The 18,072-nt window shown below is 53.0% G+C and overlaps 1 protein-coding gene across 2 annotated transcripts in view; it reads left to right on the plus strand.

The window, feature by feature from the left end:
- Window positions 1–18,072, plus strand: part of PLCG1 (phospholipase C gamma 1) — a 45,560-nt gene that overhangs the window by 13,686 nt on the left and 13,802 nt on the right. For both annotated transcript variants that reach the window (XM_066561744.1, XM_066561745.1), the window contains exons 2-11: window positions 6,906–7,058; window positions 7,358–7,451; window positions 7,883–7,930; window positions 12,550–12,634; window positions 13,663–13,746; window positions 13,917–13,939; window positions 15,000–15,072; window positions 16,067–16,168; window positions 16,836–16,954; window positions 17,719–17,804. In XM_066561744.1, the coding sequence (XP_066417841.1) occupies window positions 6,906–7,058; window positions 7,358–7,451; window positions 7,883–7,930; window positions 12,550–12,634; window positions 13,663–13,746; window positions 13,917–13,939; window positions 15,000–15,072; window positions 16,067–16,168; window positions 16,836–16,954; window positions 17,719–17,804 (867 nt within the window). The remainder of the gene's footprint in view (window positions 1–6,905; window positions 7,059–7,357; window positions 7,452–7,882; window positions 7,931–12,549; window positions 12,635–13,662; window positions 13,747–13,916; window positions 13,940–14,999; window positions 15,073–16,066; window positions 16,169–16,835; window positions 16,955–17,718; window positions 17,805–18,072) is intronic.

Genomic DNA, 18,072 nt, shown 5'->3' on the forward strand with positions numbered 1-18,072 from the left:
GCCTCCCTGCTCCAGCCCCTAATGTGGGATATTTGTGGGGTGGAGGAGGGGAGGCCTTGTCCTCACAGCCTCTCAGCAGCATCCCCTATCTCCCTGCACATCTCCTGCAGCTTCCTCTGCAGGTGATAAGGATTTTGGGGGGGAGGAACAGCAGCTCAGAAGCCACAGCCCATGTGACTGGGGGGCACAGCAGAGCTGGGGCAGGAAGCCCTGGTGCCCACAGAGCAGCCAGCACCTCCCTGTGTGCCCTGCGTGGGCTGCCCAGGGCACGCTGCTGGCACTGCTGCCCTCTGCCATTCCCAGGTGGTGCTCAGGCTCCCTGCCACATCCTCTCACCCCACACTGAGTGACAGGAGTGCTGAGAGCTGAGCCAGCACCTGAGCTAGGATCCAGGCTGGCCCCATCACCCTGGCTGGTCAGGAGCTCCCTGTTGTCCCCTCTCCAGCCCACTGAGCTGTTTTTCCCCCCAGCATCTCCCATCCCACCTGCATGGATGTTGCTGGCACTGGGGTGGTGATATTGAGACTTCATAGCAAAATCCAGTGGCTTGGAGCAAAAAATCCAGTTTGTGATGCAGGTGAGATGAAGCACCTTGTTAGAGCAACTTGAGCCACAGCTGAGCTGAGTCTGGAGGGGAAAATGGCTTTGCCTGCTCCTTTTCCTGAGGCAGAGGTACCCCCTGCATGTGGTAGCAACAGGAGCAGGGGCACCCACTGATCCCCTGGGCACCAGGCTGGCTCCTCCCTGGGACAGCAAGGGAAGTGAGAACGTGTTTTGTGTGGATTTGAGTGCTTAACTGAAAGGGCTGAGTTGCCTTTTTAGTTCACGGGGGTGAGGGATGCTCTGGGGCACAGAGTGCTGCTGCTTTGGTGATTTCTGGCCTCTGTGGATGCCTCAGCTGTGCTCCCTGCCCTCTGAAAAATCAGTTAAGGTCAAATGAGAGGCCTCAGCTGGTTTCTTGTTGTCCTGTCTGGATAAGCCATCTGCTAATGGCACTGGCTCTTCCTCTGGAAACCTGATAGGGGATGCTGAGCAGCGAGGGGGATGTGCTAACCTCGTCTGAGCAGGGATGTTCAGGGATGGTCATTTCAGGGATGTTCAATTCAGGGATGGTCATTTCAGGGATGTTCAATTCAGGGATGGTCATTTCAGGGATGTTCAATTCAGGGATGGTCAGTTCAGGGATGTTCAGTTCAGGGATGTTCAGTTCAGGGATGGTCAGTTCAGGGATGTTCAGTTCAGGGATGGTCAATTCAGGGATGGTCATTTCAGGGATGGTCAATTCAGGGATGGTCATTTCAGGGATGGTCAGTTCAGGGATGGTCAGTTCAGGGATGTTCAGTTCAGGGATGCTCAATTCAGGGATGCTCAATTCAGGGATGCTCAATTCAGGGATGGTCATTTCAGGGATGTTCAGTTCAGGGATGGTCAATTCAGGGATGCTCAATTCAGGGATGGTCATTTCAGGGATGTTCAGTTCAGGGATGTTCAGTTCAGGGATGTTCAGTTCAGGGATGTTCAATTCAGGGATGTTCAGTTCGGAGATGCTCAATTCAGGGATGCTCAATTCAGGGATGTTCAATTCAGGGATGCTCAATTCAGGGATGCTCAATTAAAGGATGCTCAATTCAGGGATGTTCAATTCAGGGATGCTCAATTCAGGGATGTTCAATTCAGGGATGCTCAATTCAGGGATGTTCAGTTTCACAGCTGCTCTGCCTGCTTTAGCCTGTGGGTGAAGAGGAGCTTGTGGCCTCGAGAGGGTGAGCAGCTGTCCCTCTGAGCACCAATCCCACTGTGACATGCACTCCCGATGGCTGTGCTGAGTGCTTGGCTCTCAGGCGGGGATGCAGAGGGCAGGACCACACTCGGGGTGCTCGCTATGGGTGTCACACACGTGTCCCTGGAGCCACCCTGATTCCTGCCCTGTGCCAAGCCCCAGCTCAGCTGGCTCTGCCCCATTCCCCTGCAGCCTGCCAGGGCTTTGGGGCTCCCTGAACAGCAAAGGGCAGAGACAGCTCCAGGCAGACAGAGGTGCTGAGGGCTCTGGCCCCCGGCCAGCCGAGCACTTAGAGCTTGCCCAGCCATTCCTGAGCTCTCAGGGGAGCCGTGCTGGGGTTTTGCTGTTCTTGCAGGCGGTGTTGGGTTGCAGCAGCAGAGCAGGGGCAGGGCTGCTGCTGGGGGGAACACCAGGCTGGGGTGAGCCAGGATGCTCCTGCAGCTCCTGATGGCCACTGCTGGCCCAAATGCCCACTCCAGGGGGGCTTCCACTGAAATATTAAAGGGGAGGTGGCACTGCTTTACTCTCCACACTGCTGCATAATAGATTTTTCTTGTATTTTACTCACATGCACGTACAAGTCTTTTTCCTCCTTCTCCCTGGGGGCCACCTGACCCTTTGGTGCCCCTTCCAGGGATGGAAAGCCTGGGGATGACCACATGGCTGTGCTCAGTGGGATCCACAATGCTAAATAGCAGGAAGACTCTTCTTGTAACCTCTATTTCTTTGCCAGAGTGAGTAGGCTGGAGGCTTTTCCCCTGCCCCCGGGCAGGATCAGTCCATGTCAGCCAGCTGGGCTGGCAGTGACCCCTGGCTCTCACTGCATTTCTCCCCAGGGAGGCACAGCAGTGCCTGCTGAGGGGGTGGGTGTTTGCTTGGAGGCTGTCCCTGATAAACCCATCCTGGAAAGTCATCGGCCTAAATGCTCTTTTTGGTCAGCTTTTTAATTTTTTTTTTGTTGTTGTTGTTAAATTTAATCAGTTTTCCATCTTTCCAGAAATCCTCTGGAGGTGGCTGTTTTGCAAGCCTCAGAGCCTTTCCAGGCTGTGCTTATCCTTGCACGTTACAACACCCCATCCATCAGCGGGTAAATGAGCCTTGGATGAAGTTTCAGTTTTAAATGACTTCAAGGGTGGATCTGGTTTTCATGTAACCAGAGGGTAATTTGGTGGGTTTTTTTCTTACATGGTGAGGGAGGTGGATCTGGGGTCAGCTTTTTCTTTCTGATGCAACCCACTCCTGCTGAAAGAGGGCTCTTTGCCCAGAAATGTGACCTTTTTTTTTCTTTTTTTTCTTTATTTTTTTTTCAGCCCTGGAGACAAAGGGAGGGCCAGGCTGTTTCTTCTGGCAGTGGGCTGTGGGGGAATTTGGGAGGTTGTGAAGGGCACAACTGTTTGTAGAGCCATGGGATGGCTCAGAGGGCACTGTGGAGCCATGTGGGGAGCTCAGAGCATCTCTGGGCTGGGTGGGCTTTGCTGCCTCCTTCCCAGAGCCTCTGCTGGCTGCACACCCACCCACCCACCCAGGAGGGCAGGAGAGGAGCCAGCCTGCTCCAGGCTGCAGCCCCAGCCTCTGCTCACCCACCCCTGCGTGCTGCTGGCTCTGCTCTGGGGCAAACAGCTCTGCCCACTGATCCCCTGGGCACCAGGCTGGCTCCTCCCTGGGACAGCAAGGGAAGTGAGAGGATGTTTTATGTGGATTTGAGTGCTTAACTGAAAGGGCTGAGTTGCCTTTTTAGTTCACGGGGGTGAGGGATGCTGCAGCAGGGGTCCTGTTCCATCACAGAGCTTCCTCTGCCATTGCTCTGGGACCAAGTTCTTCCTCTCTTGCCACATCCCAGGTGACAGGGGACTTGTCTTTGGAGGGCTTGCCCCAGGCCACCTGCCCAGGTGTGCCTGTGGAGCTGGGGCCCCACCAGGTGCTTCACCCCATGTCTGTCAGGACCCAGCACATCCCTCTGGCTGTCCTGAGCAGCCCAGAGCCTGCCAGGGGGCTCAGAGACCCTGGCACAGAGCCCAAGAGCCCTGTGGGTTTGATTATGACCCGTGGAGCAAATTACCAACCTTGGATGAAGATCTGCAAGCCATGACAGTTTAAGTGGAATGATAGTGAATTTATCATGGGGTGAACAAGTAGATTTTGGGGTTTTCTAGAATGGAGGGTTCAGGAGGCAAGATGGAGGAATCAGGGCATGTCCAGCCTTTCTCCTTCTTCTTGGCCTCCATCTTCTGCTGGGATGGTGGCACTTTTAGATTGGTTTAGAGTAGAAGCTCACTGTCTAACATAGGTGATAGGCATTGGAAAATAATTGTAAACATCGTATGTGTAATTTTTAGTATAAAGACATAACACTGCCCTGGGGGCAGGCAGAGAAGGGACCTCAGCTGGACAGGAGAAAATATTTTATAGATAAGGAACAATAAACAACCTTGAGACCGAGAACTGAAGAGCTCTGACTCATTCTTCAACAGCCAGGCTGGGAAAAGAGACTTTCTAACACACCTTGGGGTCACTGTGAGCAGTGAGAGGCCCCAACACGAAACTTTGCCCACATCCCTGGCAGGCCTTTCCCAGCAAGGACTGGAGGTGCAGCCCCATGGTGGGACACTGGGCCATGTCACAGAGCCCGTGCCAGCACTGATGGGGAAACTCCTGTGCTGAGCAGGGCAGAGCCTGCAGGGTGTCCCTGTGACACCTGGGCTCCAGGAATGTAGGGGATACACTATGAAGGTGGTGTAGAATGTAATCTTATCCCCAAAGAGTTGCAGCTGAACCAATTACTAAAAATGAGGAGCAGGCCTAATGTTAACAGGCCACACCTGCAGCCAATAAGAACAGTGGTATAAAAGAGTGGGTTGGTGGGATCTGCAGTCAGATGAGGACTGCAAGGACCAGGAACAGTCAGTGCTTAGAGGAGATGCCTGTGAGAAGCATCAAGGCGGTATGAAACTCTGGGGATATGGAATCCTTGCACTGTAATGATAATAGAACTCTTGATATATGAGACAACAGAGGAAAATCCCTCCAGCCTTCCTTTCCCTGTGGCTGCCAGAGGGAGGGCTGGCAGGGCAGCCTGGGCTCAGCCCTGTGCTGCACAAAGCAAACCCCAGCACAGCCTTCCCCAGCACACTCAGGCAGCTTTGGGAGGGTGAGAAAGAAGAGCAAGCAGCTGCAGGTATGCGTGGGCAGGAGGTTCCTGCCCCATCCTCACGGATCCTGCCCTTTGCCCTAGGAATTCCCTGCGTGCTTTTGTCCTTGATAAGCACCTCACTTGCTCCAGGGCTCTCTCCACTGCGTGGATTTTAGGTATGCACTCTGTAACAGCAGCTCTGCCTCTCTGGGTAGTAACCTCCTGGTGTTGTGTGCAGGGAGGGGTGAGCACAGGGCACAGCCACCTCTGCAGCATCCCAAAGTGCAGGCAATCTGCTTGCAAAGGCAGGGCAGGCATATTCCAGCCCCTTCCTTTGGTAGTTATTGCCTGGTAAATTATCATGAAAAACCATCTGATGTGTTTTCCCCCCCTGTGTTGGTCAAACCCTGCATCCTCCAAGGACAGGATTAGCCTTCAACCCCACTGTGTGTGTCCTGGATGCAAGGACCTGAGCTGTGCTATGGATTTTTGTGGGCTAAAATAACCTGCTGTGTCACTAAGGACATGAGCACATGGGTAAGGTTATGGCAGGGCATGCTAACATTTGAGCTGCCAGACAGCTCCTTTCCAAAGGGTAGATGATGCCTCAAAAAGTCACATTCTTGCTTATTTTAGGAAGCTTGTCTGTCCTTCCTTTGCAGCCCCAAGGAACTGGGTCTTTCTATGCTCTTGTCACAGCTTGATGAGCTTTGGAGGGTTATTAGATTCACAGAATATCCTGAGTTGGGAGGGACCCACAAGTCTCATGAAATACAGCTCCTGGCTCTGCTCAGGACACCCCCAGAATTCGCAGAGTGGTCAGTCTGATGTGTGCTGTGCCAGGCAATGAACAGGCTGCCACTGTCCCCAGGTGCACCCTCAGTGCTGCACAGGAGCAGGATCCAAGAGAGGATCCCATGTTCTTTGTGCTTTACAAGTCCTCCCAAAGTCAATCCCTGTGTCTGCCTTGCTGTGGGGTTTGGAGAGAGCATCATCTCTCATGCTGCAGTTTAGTGCTGTGGGTGATGAGCAGGTCACATTTCTGTCTAGTTTTAAGCTGCAGTAAATAGAAATGAAAGGCAAGATGGTCCACAGTGAGTGCAGTAAGTGGAGTTTAATTGGGATGAATTACATGCCAGGTTTGCAGTAATCTCCATCCTGCATTGCTCAGAAGCATCATCTGCTTTGGAAATGTGACTCAGAAATGTTGTTATTTGATTCCCACAAGCATTTAAGAAACTATTTTTCCAGGAAGCAAAAATTCTTGGGTTTGGGTTGGGTTTCATTGTTTTGGGTTTTTGTTTGGTTTGTTTTTTTTTTTTTTTTTTCCCTTGCTGCTGCTGCTGTTTTCTCTTTGTTCTATGGCAATAGGAATCCTTTCCCAGAATTTCCTCTGGGGAGGGAGGCTGTGAGATGCTCCCTTTTCAATGTCCTCCTTGCTTAGTGCTAATGCTCCAGCATGCTCACAGCTGCCCCTTCCTGGGGATACCTGTGGGGGGAGACATTCAGGTGTTTCTGGGGAGCACAGAGGTAACTGGGGGGGTTCTGGCTGGGGAAACCTCCTTGGGAAGCAGTGAGAGGGGGCTGTTCTTACAGGGTGTCAGCCTGGGGCTGCCATCATGCAGCTCTTCAGATGACTACATCCACTTCATCTCTGTGTAGGGGGATAGAATATAAGCAAATAAAGATAGTGTAGAAAGTAATCTTGCCCCTAAGGAGTTGCAGCTGGGCCAGTTATCAAAGATTAGGAACAGGCCTGACTTTAACAGGCTAATGAGAAGAAGAGTGCTATAAAAGAGTGGGGTGGCTGGGTGAGAAGAAAGAGTCAGTGCTCTGAGGAGCTGCCCATGAAAAACACCCGGAAGGTTTGGAACTTTTGTGATAAGGAGACAACAGCATGGAACCCCTGCAATAAGATGACAACATCTGTGCCCTTCCTTCTCCAGTGCTGTGGGAATTCCAAGCTGTTCACTGAATGTTTTCCCTCTCTCTCAGTGGACATTCGTGAGATCAAGGAGATCCGGCCAGGGAGGAACTCGCGGGACTTTGACCGCTACCAGGAGGATCCGTGTTTCCGACCAGAGCACTCTCACTGCTTTGTTGTCCTCTACGGCACAGAATTCCGCCTGAAAACCCTCAGCTTGCAAGGTAGAGCTCTCCTGGGGCTGTGCCAGGCAGGGTTGAGCCAAAGTTTCATCCTCACAGAGCCCAAACAGCTTTGCTGCTTGGGGACAAAGATAAGTCACAGCTCTCGGGAGCTGGAGGAGGAGGGAGTGGGACATGCAGGGAGAGGAGCCAGGCAGAGCATCCCTGGGGGGGGAAATGTTACCAGAAAGGGGGTGAAGCAAGGAATAGGGCATGTAAGGTGCTGGGGATAGTCCCAGGAGGTTTGGGTTGGTGATCAAGCCTGTGTGTCCATTCTTCCCTCTTCTATACATTTTCCACAGCCACTTCTGAGGATGAGGTCAATATGTGGATCAAGGGGCTGAACTGGCTGGTGGCAGACACTCTGAGAGCACCCACCCCCCTGCAGATTGAAAGGTGAGGAAAGCCTTTTCCTGCACTTGTTTTCTTTTTTCCCCTCTTCTGTCTGTTTTGACAGAAAAAGGTGAGCACAGTGACATCTCATTCCTCTCTGAGCTGTGCTGACCCAGCACTTCTGCCTCTGTACTCCAGAAGCTTCATCCTGCTGACCCCAGAGTCTGATCTCATGCATCAGGGAGAAGGAGTTTTACCACAAATTGATGTTTCTGTGTGTGCATAGCCTGTATTATCTGGAGCACTTCAGCACAGAGGCACTTTTAAAGCAGAACTTGTATGAAAATAGAGTAGGCTGCCTGTGAAAGGGGCAGAGCTGGGCTCTCTGGTGGGAAGGAGGGGTGTGGGAGAGGATGCTGTGGCTCTGAGCATCCTCCAGAGAGGGGCTGGTTGTTGAGGGGCTGAGTGTGTGCCTGTTTGTGCCTTCCCCCCAGGTGGCTCCGGAAGCAGTTCTACTCCCTGGATCGCAACCAGGAGGACAGGTGAGGAGGGAGGGGTTGGGCTGGAGGGCTTCACCTTTCACTTGAAACCCTCTGGGGCTTTTGTTGGGTTCTTTAGGCTTTTAATGCTCATTTTTGAGGAACCTTTAATCCAAGTCCCAGACTTCCCTGGCTGATTTTCACTGAATTAAAAAAAAAGCATAAAAAAGCTGCCTTGTTTTCCTGACCCAGTTCTCAGCTGTTTGGACCCAGTAACACCTTGACACCTTCCCCCCAGCTGGCACCACCCAAGGAAGCAGACATCAAAGAGCCAAGAGGAGTTCAGGGCCCCCCATCAGGGCTGAACTGGGTTGTGTTTATTATTCCCCACCCTGTTTGTTCTGCTCTCCTTTTCTGAGGCCCATAAGGGCATGGATCATCCCACTGCTTGGCTTGTGGGGCTCTTGGGTGAGTACTTGGTGTTGTGCTAGCAAGGAAAATGTCATGAGGAGGTGAGGGAAGGGAATTAGGTCATGATTCACCATGAGATAAGGGAGGGGACACTTTCCTGCTGGGGAGCTGAGTTTCACCGTGCTCTCTCTCTGTCCCACTGCCATCACCAGTGCTGGCTGCCAGCCTGCTCTTACTGAGCTGCTGTTGTTTGCCTCCTTCCATCCGTCCTGAGACATGCCTCTCCCCCAGCAGTGATGTTAACTGAGCCCATTAACCTTTCAGCATTGATCCCTCCCCTGGGGGCACCAGCCCTGCCTGCTGTGCAGCACCTGGGTCCCACCTGCCCCTTTTCCATGCTCTGATCTCCAGAGAGGGCTGCCTGCAGAGCACTGGGGTCCGGAGCATCCTCTGCTTTGTCCTCGTTGTGCCCCTCCCAGGACAGCCAGCCAGGGGATGAATTGATCCTGGCCAGGAGTGTGTTGCATGGGGCAGATCCTGCTGCACTGGATGTTTTTGCCTTTGCAGTGATTTGTTCTGTGAGCGAGCACTGCTGGGTGCATGTGATGGTGTTCACAGGGTCTCAGGTTGAGGGAAAAGACAAGGATCTGACTCCATGTTTCAAAAGGCTGATTTATTATTTTATGATATATATTGCATTAAAACTATATTAAAAGAATAGAAGAAAGGATTTCATCAGAAGGCTGGCTAAGAATAGAGAAGGAAGAATGATAACAAAGGCTTGTGGCTTGGACTCTATGTCTGAGCCAGCTGGGCTGGGATTGGCCATTAATTAGAAACAACCAACGTGGGCCAATCCCAGATGCACCTGTTGCATTCCACAGCAGCAGATAACCATTGGGTACATTTTGTTCTTGAGGCCTCTCAGCTTCTCAGGAGGAAAAATCCTAAGGAAAGGATTTTTCATAAAAGATGTCTGTGACAGGTGCATGAGGATTTTGTGGAGGGGGGAGAAATCCTCACAGAAAAGGAGGAAATCCTCACAGAAAGGGAAGAAGAGGAGCTTTAATCTGTTGCAGCTGCCCTGCATAAGCCACACACCTTTTGAATCCAGGCTTGGGCTGTATACACAGTGATGACTGAGTACAGTATTTCCTAATTCTGCAAAGGAGAGCACTGAGGCAGGTGCAGGGGTAGCTGTGTGGAGGTTTTGGAGGAGGAATACAGGAAAAGTGGAAATAATTGGTCCTTTTTTTTCCCCTGTTTATGCAGTAAAAGTGATGGAATGGCATGCCAGCAGCACAAAAGGAGATTGCAGGTGTAGATCTGTGTGCCCAAGGCAGATCAGCAGAGCTGACAGCCAGCCTGTTGCATCCCTGTTGTTTCTATTGATATCATCTTTCTGTTAGCATGTGGAATTAAGGCAGCAAAATCCAATACATTCCTTACCTGTCACCCACAGGGAGAGGTTTCAGTGCAGAATTAGGAGAGCTGCTGCTCCAGCCCAGGCAGTGAGAGGAGTAAAACATCAGAAGAGATGTGGAAAGATTTGGGGTCTTCCCATTTTACAAACATTTTACAAGCATCCATGTGTTTTCTGCAAGGTAGAGGCTACAGTTATGTGACGTACACATCTCCTGGGTTAAATCTTGGCCCCTTTGAGGCATTCCAGCATTAAATTTAATGTCACTGAGCTCTTTGCTTTTGCCTCAGAGCCTGGAAGTGGGTTTTCAAAGGGAACAGTGAGTTGTGATTTTTATTTTTTTTAAGACCCCACTTAGACACCATCCTTGATCCTTTCCAGAACAGAGAGGGTTTTGGCAGCTGCAGAAATCATTCCCAGCATTTGTGTACCCCGTGGCTCCTGTGCTGGAGCCCTTTCTTCTCTCTGCCTTCCCTGTCTGGGGGCTGGGCTGTCCCTTGCAGCCCCAGCAGATGGTGGCTGTTTCCACTGGCTGCTGGCCCTTTGGGTATTTGTTTTTCCAAGGGAGGTTAGGTGGAAAGAGGAGGATAACAGGATGCTGGGTTTTTTTTCCTAATTGCTCTGGAGGAGACTGTTTCACCTCTGGCCAGGAGAGCTGCCCATGGCTCTGGGAGCATCATTTACACACTGAGGGCTGGCAGGGGAATGTTTCCATCCCTTGTGAGAGGGCTGGATGTCTGGCCTGTTTGTCATGAAACCTTAAAAATTGTCCTGTAGGAAAAAAATGAGTTTATTTTGTTTTTACTTTCTAGTCTGAAAATACTACCAAGCTGTTTATCCAAGGTCTCCAGCAGTTTAACATGATGAGTAACACACAATAAATAAAATCCTTCTGTACCCTGTCCTCCTTCTGTGGCTGAGAGGGAAATGCTGGTCGCAGCTTTGACAGGGCTTGCTCTTGTCACATCAGTGAGCAGGGCTGTGCTCCAGCACCTCCTGTGAAACAGCTCAGCATCCCCAGAGCTGAGTGGCAGCTCCAGAGAGCCCCCAGGCATGGCTGCTGCTGCTGCTCCTCCAGCCTCTCCTGCTCTTTTTCCATGAGCTTTTTGGCAGCCTCATGCTCTCACCAAGGAGGGATTGCTGCTGGGCAGCCCTGGGGGCTCTGTGTGTGCTGTTGGGGGTCCATGGCAGCTGTTACATGCTGGGGTTCCTGGTGTGTGATGGCCTCCCTTGGGGTGCTCCTGCTCACTGCACACATTTCCCTCTCTCCCAGGGCCCCCTGCCTGTGGCTGCTGGGTGTGCTGGAGGAGGGAAAGGGCAGCAGCTCCTGCCCAGAACACTCACTGTGAGCCCCCAGGGTAACTTCAGCTGCCCAGGGAGGTGGAGGTGCAGGGGAGATGCTCATGCTGTGTGTGTTGCTGACTGTACAGCACGAGGGAAGGGGAGCTGGGGCCATTTCCCAGCTTCTTTTTTTATTCTTTTTTCTTTTTCTGTTCTGCCGGTGAGTGGCAGGACACTGCAAAGTCTTGGCTGGCCTTGGGCAGGGCATAGGAGCTGGGCCAGGTCCTGCTCTGGCTCTGTGTGGGTCCCAGGCTCTGAGGCCAGGAACAAGGGCTCTCTGTGTGCTGCTGGCTGCCCAGCCCTGGGCTCTGCAGCGCCTGACACCAGCCTGCTTCTCCCTCTCCATCCCTCCTCCTTCCTGTGCTGTTTGAGATCACCCTGCTTTCAGGGAAGAGTGTAAAAAAGATGTCACATGTGAATGCCAGCATGCCCCTGGGTTCAATCCCCTGTGCAGGGCATCTTCCCTGCTATTTTTATATTTGCACCCCAAAGCCATAAGGATTTCCAGACTTGCCCTGTGCTTTGTGGGATGGGGGAGCATCCTGTGGGATCCTGTGTTCCCATGTGCTCAGTGGGGGACAGGAGCACCATCTGTGACTGCAGGGGTGGACTCCCAGGACTTGCTTTTAAGGAAGGAGCTGCCAGAAAATGATTGGACACAGACCCCTCAGCTTCTAAACCCTGCAGATGGGAGGCATCCTCATTTTTCCTTGCTGCGGGGCTGGTGCCCCATGTGGGGACAGCCTGGAACAGGCAAGGGCAGCCCAGAGCTCCTTCCTGCCTGTCTCTGCCTGCTGGGCTGTGGGATCCTGCTCAGGATGGAGGAAAACACTGGAGCTTTCCCTGGTGTGGAACCAGCACCTTTGGTGTGGAGGGCTTTGGGAAGCACGGCCATGCTGGCTGCTCCCTGCCTGCAGCCTGTGGGGCTGGGGGAGCACAGCTGGGCACGATGGGTGCCTGTGCCTGGGGACCTAAAATGGCTTTTTTCCTCTCCTTAAGATAAAATTAGCTGAGTCCTAACCACTTAGAGAGCCTGTCCTCCTCCAGCAGGCCAGGGAGCGGGTTTTGGAAGAGAGTTGGTCACCCAGCATCCGTGCTGGGGCACAGATACTTGAGAAATGCTTCTTCCTGGTTGTTCATTTAAAGCAGTGGGTGCTGCCTGTCAGCTGTGGCATCAGCTGCATTGGGCAGAGGCTGCTGGGCTCCCCCTGCTCTGTCAGGAGTTGCAGGAGCAGTGTTTGCAGTCCCCACTGATGTGCAGATACCTCTCTCTGCATCCTCCTGGGGTCATCCATCCATCCATCCATCCATCCATCCATCCATCCATCCATCCATCCATCCATCCATCCATCCATCCATCCATCCATCCATCCATCCATCCATCCATCCATCCACAGCTGGTGTCCCTTTGGGCACAGCCTCTCTGTGCCTGTTCCAGCCCCAGGGTGAGACCCCCCCTCCATCCCAGACTGCTGACCAGGTCTCCCCTCTTTCCCTGCTGAGCCAGGATCTCTGCCAAGGATCTGAAGAACATGCTGTCCCAGGTCAACTACCGCGTGCCCAACATGAGGTTCCTGCGCGAGAGACTCACGGTGAGCGTGTGGCCCCTCTGCTCTCCCCCTCAGCAGCCCAGTGCCTGCCTTGGAGCAAGAACTGCTGGTGGTTCAACTCCCAGGGAGTGTTTGCATATTGCAGAGCCTCCCAGCCTTTCCTGGGAGGGCCCCCACCCACGGTGGTGACTGAAGAGGTGCCAGCTCCCACTGGGTGCCGCGCCCTGGCCCATTTGTGGCCAGCACCCTCTCCTTACCCCACCCTGCCTCCCACACTCCCCTCATTGCTCCTGGCTCCAGTCACGGGCTGGTGCTGGTGGGGTAGAGTGCAGAACAGCTGCCAGGTCCTGCATCCTGGCTCTTGCACCCCCTGCCAGGGAGTGATGCTCTGCCAGCATCGCCACTGACCCAGGCATGAAGGGTCATCTCATGGTGAGCAGCTGCTCCCACCAGCACAGAACTCCAAGGCCAAAGAGTGGGGTATCCAGAGGAGAGCACACACTTAGGGTCTTGCAGTTTCCAGACACTTCAGACACTCTGGGCAAACAAAAAATCAAATTATCCTTTTGTAGATATTCAGTAAGTGGTGACACTTTATCGGTGTGTGGGTTGCCTTTGTGTGGGTCAGCTTGGGGGATTGTGAAACTTATTTTAGGATGTGCCTGTGCCCTGGGCACTGCAGGGTCCTGCTGGCTCCAGCAGAGACTGTGGCAGATCTGTTAAGATTGGAAAAGCCCTCTAAAATCATTGAGTCCAAGCATTACCCAGCCACTGCCATGTCCACTAAACCATGTCCCCACGTGCCACATCAACATGTTTTCTGAGCAGGTGCAGGGATGGTGACTCCACCACTGCCTGGACAGCATGTTCCAGTGCTTGATCACTGTTTCCATGAATTTTTCAAAATATCCAATCAATCCCTCCCCTGGTGCAACTTGAGGCCATTGTGCAGGAGGCAAAGTCTGGATGGGTTTTGGCCTTTTTCTCCTCTTTTTTCCCCAAGGATACTGAGAGCCATGCAGAGTTACCTCTGGCCTCTGTAAAACCTCTGGATTTGATTTGTTTTTCAGGATGTGGAGCAGAGGAATGGGGATATCACATATGGACAGTTTGCCCAGCTCTACCGCAGCCTCATGTTCAGTGCCCAGAAAACAGTAAGAGCTGAATTCTCCAGGGGAGAAGAGGGAAGGGAGAAACCTTATTTGTTACTGGGCATTCCCACTTAATTGACTTTTTAACCCTGCTGCCCTTGGGGTGAGCTCTTCTCTTGGGAGTAAAGAAGTTACTGAGTGCAAACCTAATGCTTGTGCTTCTTCTTTTGCAGATGGATGTCCCGTTCTTGGAAAGGTGGATAATTCTCTGTGTTTTCTGGGGAAGGGGCTGTTTCCTTTTGCTCCAAAACATGCTCTGGGGCCTGCAGCAGCATGTTGGGATGGGGCATTATGCACTTCTCCTGCTCCTGTGCTGCCTGTGGTTCTGTGCTCTGAGCAAGCATCAATGCTGTAGACACTTGAGCTCAGGGCAGGGAGGGCTCTCTCCCTCCCAGACATCTCAGTGGGGTCCAGCTCAGGCCAGTTGGTTGATGTGGTCAGATCTCAAGCCATCTCCCAGGGATTATGCTCATGGTGGCTGCAGAGCCCTCCCACCCAGGCAGTGCCAGCTGTGCCCTTCCCTGCCCTCTGCTCACCTTGGCTGTGAGAGAAAGAGCTTGAATTTAGACACAGGAGCTAAAGAGTGAAAGACATACTGACTTGTCCTGTAATTCCCAATGGCTGCCTTCCTTTTTTTCCTATAACCATAGAAAAGGTGTCAGGACCCTCAGCAGAGCATCTGGCTCAGCCCTCTGCCCAGGGCAGCCAGCACTGCCCAGTCCCCTTTGGATTTTGTGTTGTTAGTGCCCAGCATGGCCCTTGGCTGTCCATTGTGACTTACAGCACTCATGGACCACTCTTTTGATATTATCACCTACAGACAGTTCCCTTCTTCATTCCCTGTCTTGCCTCCATGAGCCCATGTTCTCTGCATACCTTTAGGTCTGTCCTGTCTGCAGTCACCCCTTAACTGTCCTGCCCCTATTTAGTTCTTTACACTCAGGTTCAAACCAAACCCTCTATTTTTTTAATTTATTTTTTCCACTAATCCATCCCTCTAATGGTTTTTGCTGCCCTTCACCAGAGTTTTGTGTTACCATGCCCTTGTCAGTGTGATCCCTGGAGTGCTCCTGGAGGGATCCCTGGTTCTGGCATGTGGACATGTGTTTGCTCTCCTCAGCTCTCTGCTCATCCACTCTGCTCCTTCAGTGCTGCATGCTCAGGGCACAGCTGGCTGTGCCCGGGAGGGGGCAGATGGCATCTCACAGGGTGTGCTGCACCAGTGACTGAAGCTTCTCTCCCTCTCTGCTTGCCAGGGGTGCAGAAAGGTCTGAGCACTTCAGGGTGTCACTGCTGGAGCTGCAGAAGTTTTTGCTGGAGTACCAGAGGGTGAGCTCAGCACAGGCAGTGGGGAGGGACAATAGGGTGGGCACTGGTGACATTAGGGGTGCAGTGCTCCTTGCTCTGGGGCTGGGATGATTGGGCTCTGGGCTGCTCTGCCTGGCACAGCTCATCCTTCTGGGGCAGGAGGTGTTGTAGGGGAAGTGCTGGGGAGGGCAAACCTGAGCTCAGCTGGGCACCCTGGCCAGGAAAGGAACCAGGAGATGTGGGAGGAGTGGGGGTCCCAGGAGGCAGGAGCTGATCAGTGGGGGTTGACCCAGTCCCTGTGCCCTCAGCTGGTCACCAAAGGTTTGCTGCAGCCAAGGTCACGTCCATCCTGTTGCTCAGGAGGTGTCAGCAGTTCCTGAGGAGCAGCTGATGGATTCATCTGCTGATTCTTCAATTTAAAAGCAATCTTGGGTCACTCAGCAAGCACAGCATGCATGTGCAGACACACACAGAGGCACCAGCTGTGCATTTGTGGGCAGCACAGACCCCTTGGCTCTTGCCAGGTTCCTGTCTCATTGCCCTCTCCTCCAGGAGGGCAGGGCTGGCTGGCAGAACCCTGCCATGGCTCAGAGCTCCTGCTCTGCCCTGTCCCCCACTGCCACCTCCCTGCCTGTGCTCTGCAGCCAGCAGGGAGTTAACCAGTGGGGAGATGCAGTGTTTTGGTGGCTAATGCAGGAAACCCAGGGAGAGAGAGCCAGAGGAAGCTGGGTTGGCTTCTGCTGCTGAAAGAGGAGGGATGGCAGATGTTGTTCAAAGGAGCTATTGGAGAGAAAAATGCACGGCATTGAGAAAATGAAGCCCACTCAGAAGCAGGGCAGATTTCCCCCTTGTGTGCTCTCCAGCACTTGTGCTGACAGTTGAGTTCCTGGCAGAGATGGTCTTGCATCAAAAACCACCTCCTTAATGGTTAAAGCTTCCAACTGGCTGAGCTGCATGTGGTTTGCAGTAATACATTCTGAAATGGCTTCTTTTATGTCTCCCCTGGGCTTTGCAGGAGCTCTGGGCTGCAGATCCCCTTCAGGTACAGGAATTCATGTTCAACTTCCTGAGAGACCCCTTGAGGGAGATTGATGAGCCTTATTTCTCCCTGGATGAAGTAAGACACCTTGAAGGTGGCGTGGGTGGGGTGGGGTGAGGCAGGGGATGGCACCCCTGGTGTGATGTGTGCTGAGGTGTGGCAGCTCTGCTGTCTGTGCCTTTGCTGCAGGGTGGGGGTGCTGGGAGGGTCACAGCTCCTGGGAGATGGACGTGGTTGGCAAAGGGAATGGCTTCTGGGCTGTCCTTTAGTGCTGGGTGTGTGAGCTGGCAGCACTCACCAGGCAGTTCATCTGGAGGAGGAGAGGAGCTGCCTTGGGGTATGTAAGGATCTCTTCAAAGCAAAAAGAGCGGAATAAAAAATAAAAACAACTAGAGATGACCATGTCACTGGCACTCTGGACTAAGCCAAGGTCCCTTGACCCATATGGCCTTAGTGAGCTATTGCCTGCCATGTGAGCTGCAAAATAAAATGCAGAGCCATTAATTTGTCTCTGTCTGGGTCACAGGGTCTGGCACACAGGATCTGGCAGAGCTCAGGGGGTAGGTGGCAGTGCCCAAGCTGTGGTCACTCAGGCACCCTGGCTCAGGGAGCTGCTGTGCTGGGGGCAGCCCTGGTCAGTCTGTGCTGGATGTCTGCTGGCACAGAGTGGGAGATGTGTGTGAAGCTAAACCACAGCAGCTGGCTCCTCTGCATCATTAACACGTTTCTGTTTCTTCCTGAGCAGTTTCTCACCTTCCTGTTTTCCAAAGAGAACAGCATCTGGAACTCACAGCTGGACATGGTGTGTCTGGAGAACATGAACAACCCTCTCTCCCATTACTGGATCTCCTCCTCACACAACACGTAAGGGCAAGGGGAGGGCTCTCTCCACCCAGCTGATCTCAGCATCCTTTTCTCAAGTTAGGGTGGGAGTATTTTGCCTGATTCCAGTGATGTGTCAAGTAGGCTTTTCCAAACCAAGGCCAGTACATCAGAGACTTTCCTCTTGGTTCCCCACTCCTCCCCTCTGTTATTTTGCCATAAATGTTCTGCTCAGGCACTGTCAGCAGCACAGATCTGCAAAGGCCTTCAGGTGCCTTCACATCCTGAGCTGTTGCTCTGGTAATTTCTCACCATTAGCAATGTCATTCTCCAGAGCCCCTCAGGACAGATGTGATAAACCCTGTCAGGCTGAAATTGGCCATTTTCCACTCTCTGCTGCTAGAATAATTTTGCAGGAACTTCTTTCTGTGCAGACAGGCTCTGTCTGTGCTCTGTGTTCATGCTAACCCAAATTTAAAGGACTGAGAGCCTAAGCCTGAGGGCAGGCAGTGACATCCTGTCTGCCTGCAAGAGCTCATCTAACCCTGCTCTGAGTCTGCAGGGGGCTCTTTGTGGCACCAGGGCTAATATTGCTGTCTGAGCTTTGTCTCAGGAGCTGGGGCTGGAGCTCACAGGAGTTCTGGCAGCAGGGGCAGAGCTGAACCCCTCACCTGGGTAAAGTGTCAGGTGTGGAGAAGCACCACTCCTGCCACTCCATGTGCCAGAGGCAGGGCCACAGTGTCCCAGCAGACACCTGTGCCCTCAGTGGGCTTGTCAGTGTGCTGATGTGTTGTCTCACCTGGAAGGTACCTGACGGGGGATCAGTTCTCGAGCGAGTCCTCGCTGGAGGCGTACGCGCGCTGCCTGCGCATGGGCTGCCGCTGCATCGAACGTGAGTACCAGCAACGGCCCTCCTGCCTCAGCACTGCAGCTTCTGCTGCTCAGGGAGGCTTTGCAAGGAGGGCAGAGCTGAAGGCTGGCCTGGCCAGTGGCAACATTAACTGTAGGAGCAATGGGGATGGTGGGGACGGACAGAGACAAGAGATCTCTGCAGCCAGGTCTGGAACTTGGGGTTCATTGCAAAGGGCCCTGCTGGGAGCTGCCAGCCACAGTTCAGAGCAGGGCTGAGAGAAGAGAGGGGTAGAGAGGATGAGAGGATA

This window comes from Molothrus aeneus, chromosome 17 (assembly GCF_037042795.1).
Source record: "Molothrus aeneus isolate 106 chromosome 17, BPBGC_Maene_1.0, whole genome shotgun sequence".
Lineage (NCBI taxonomy): Eukaryota > Metazoa > Chordata > Aves > Passeriformes > Icteridae > Molothrus > Molothrus aeneus.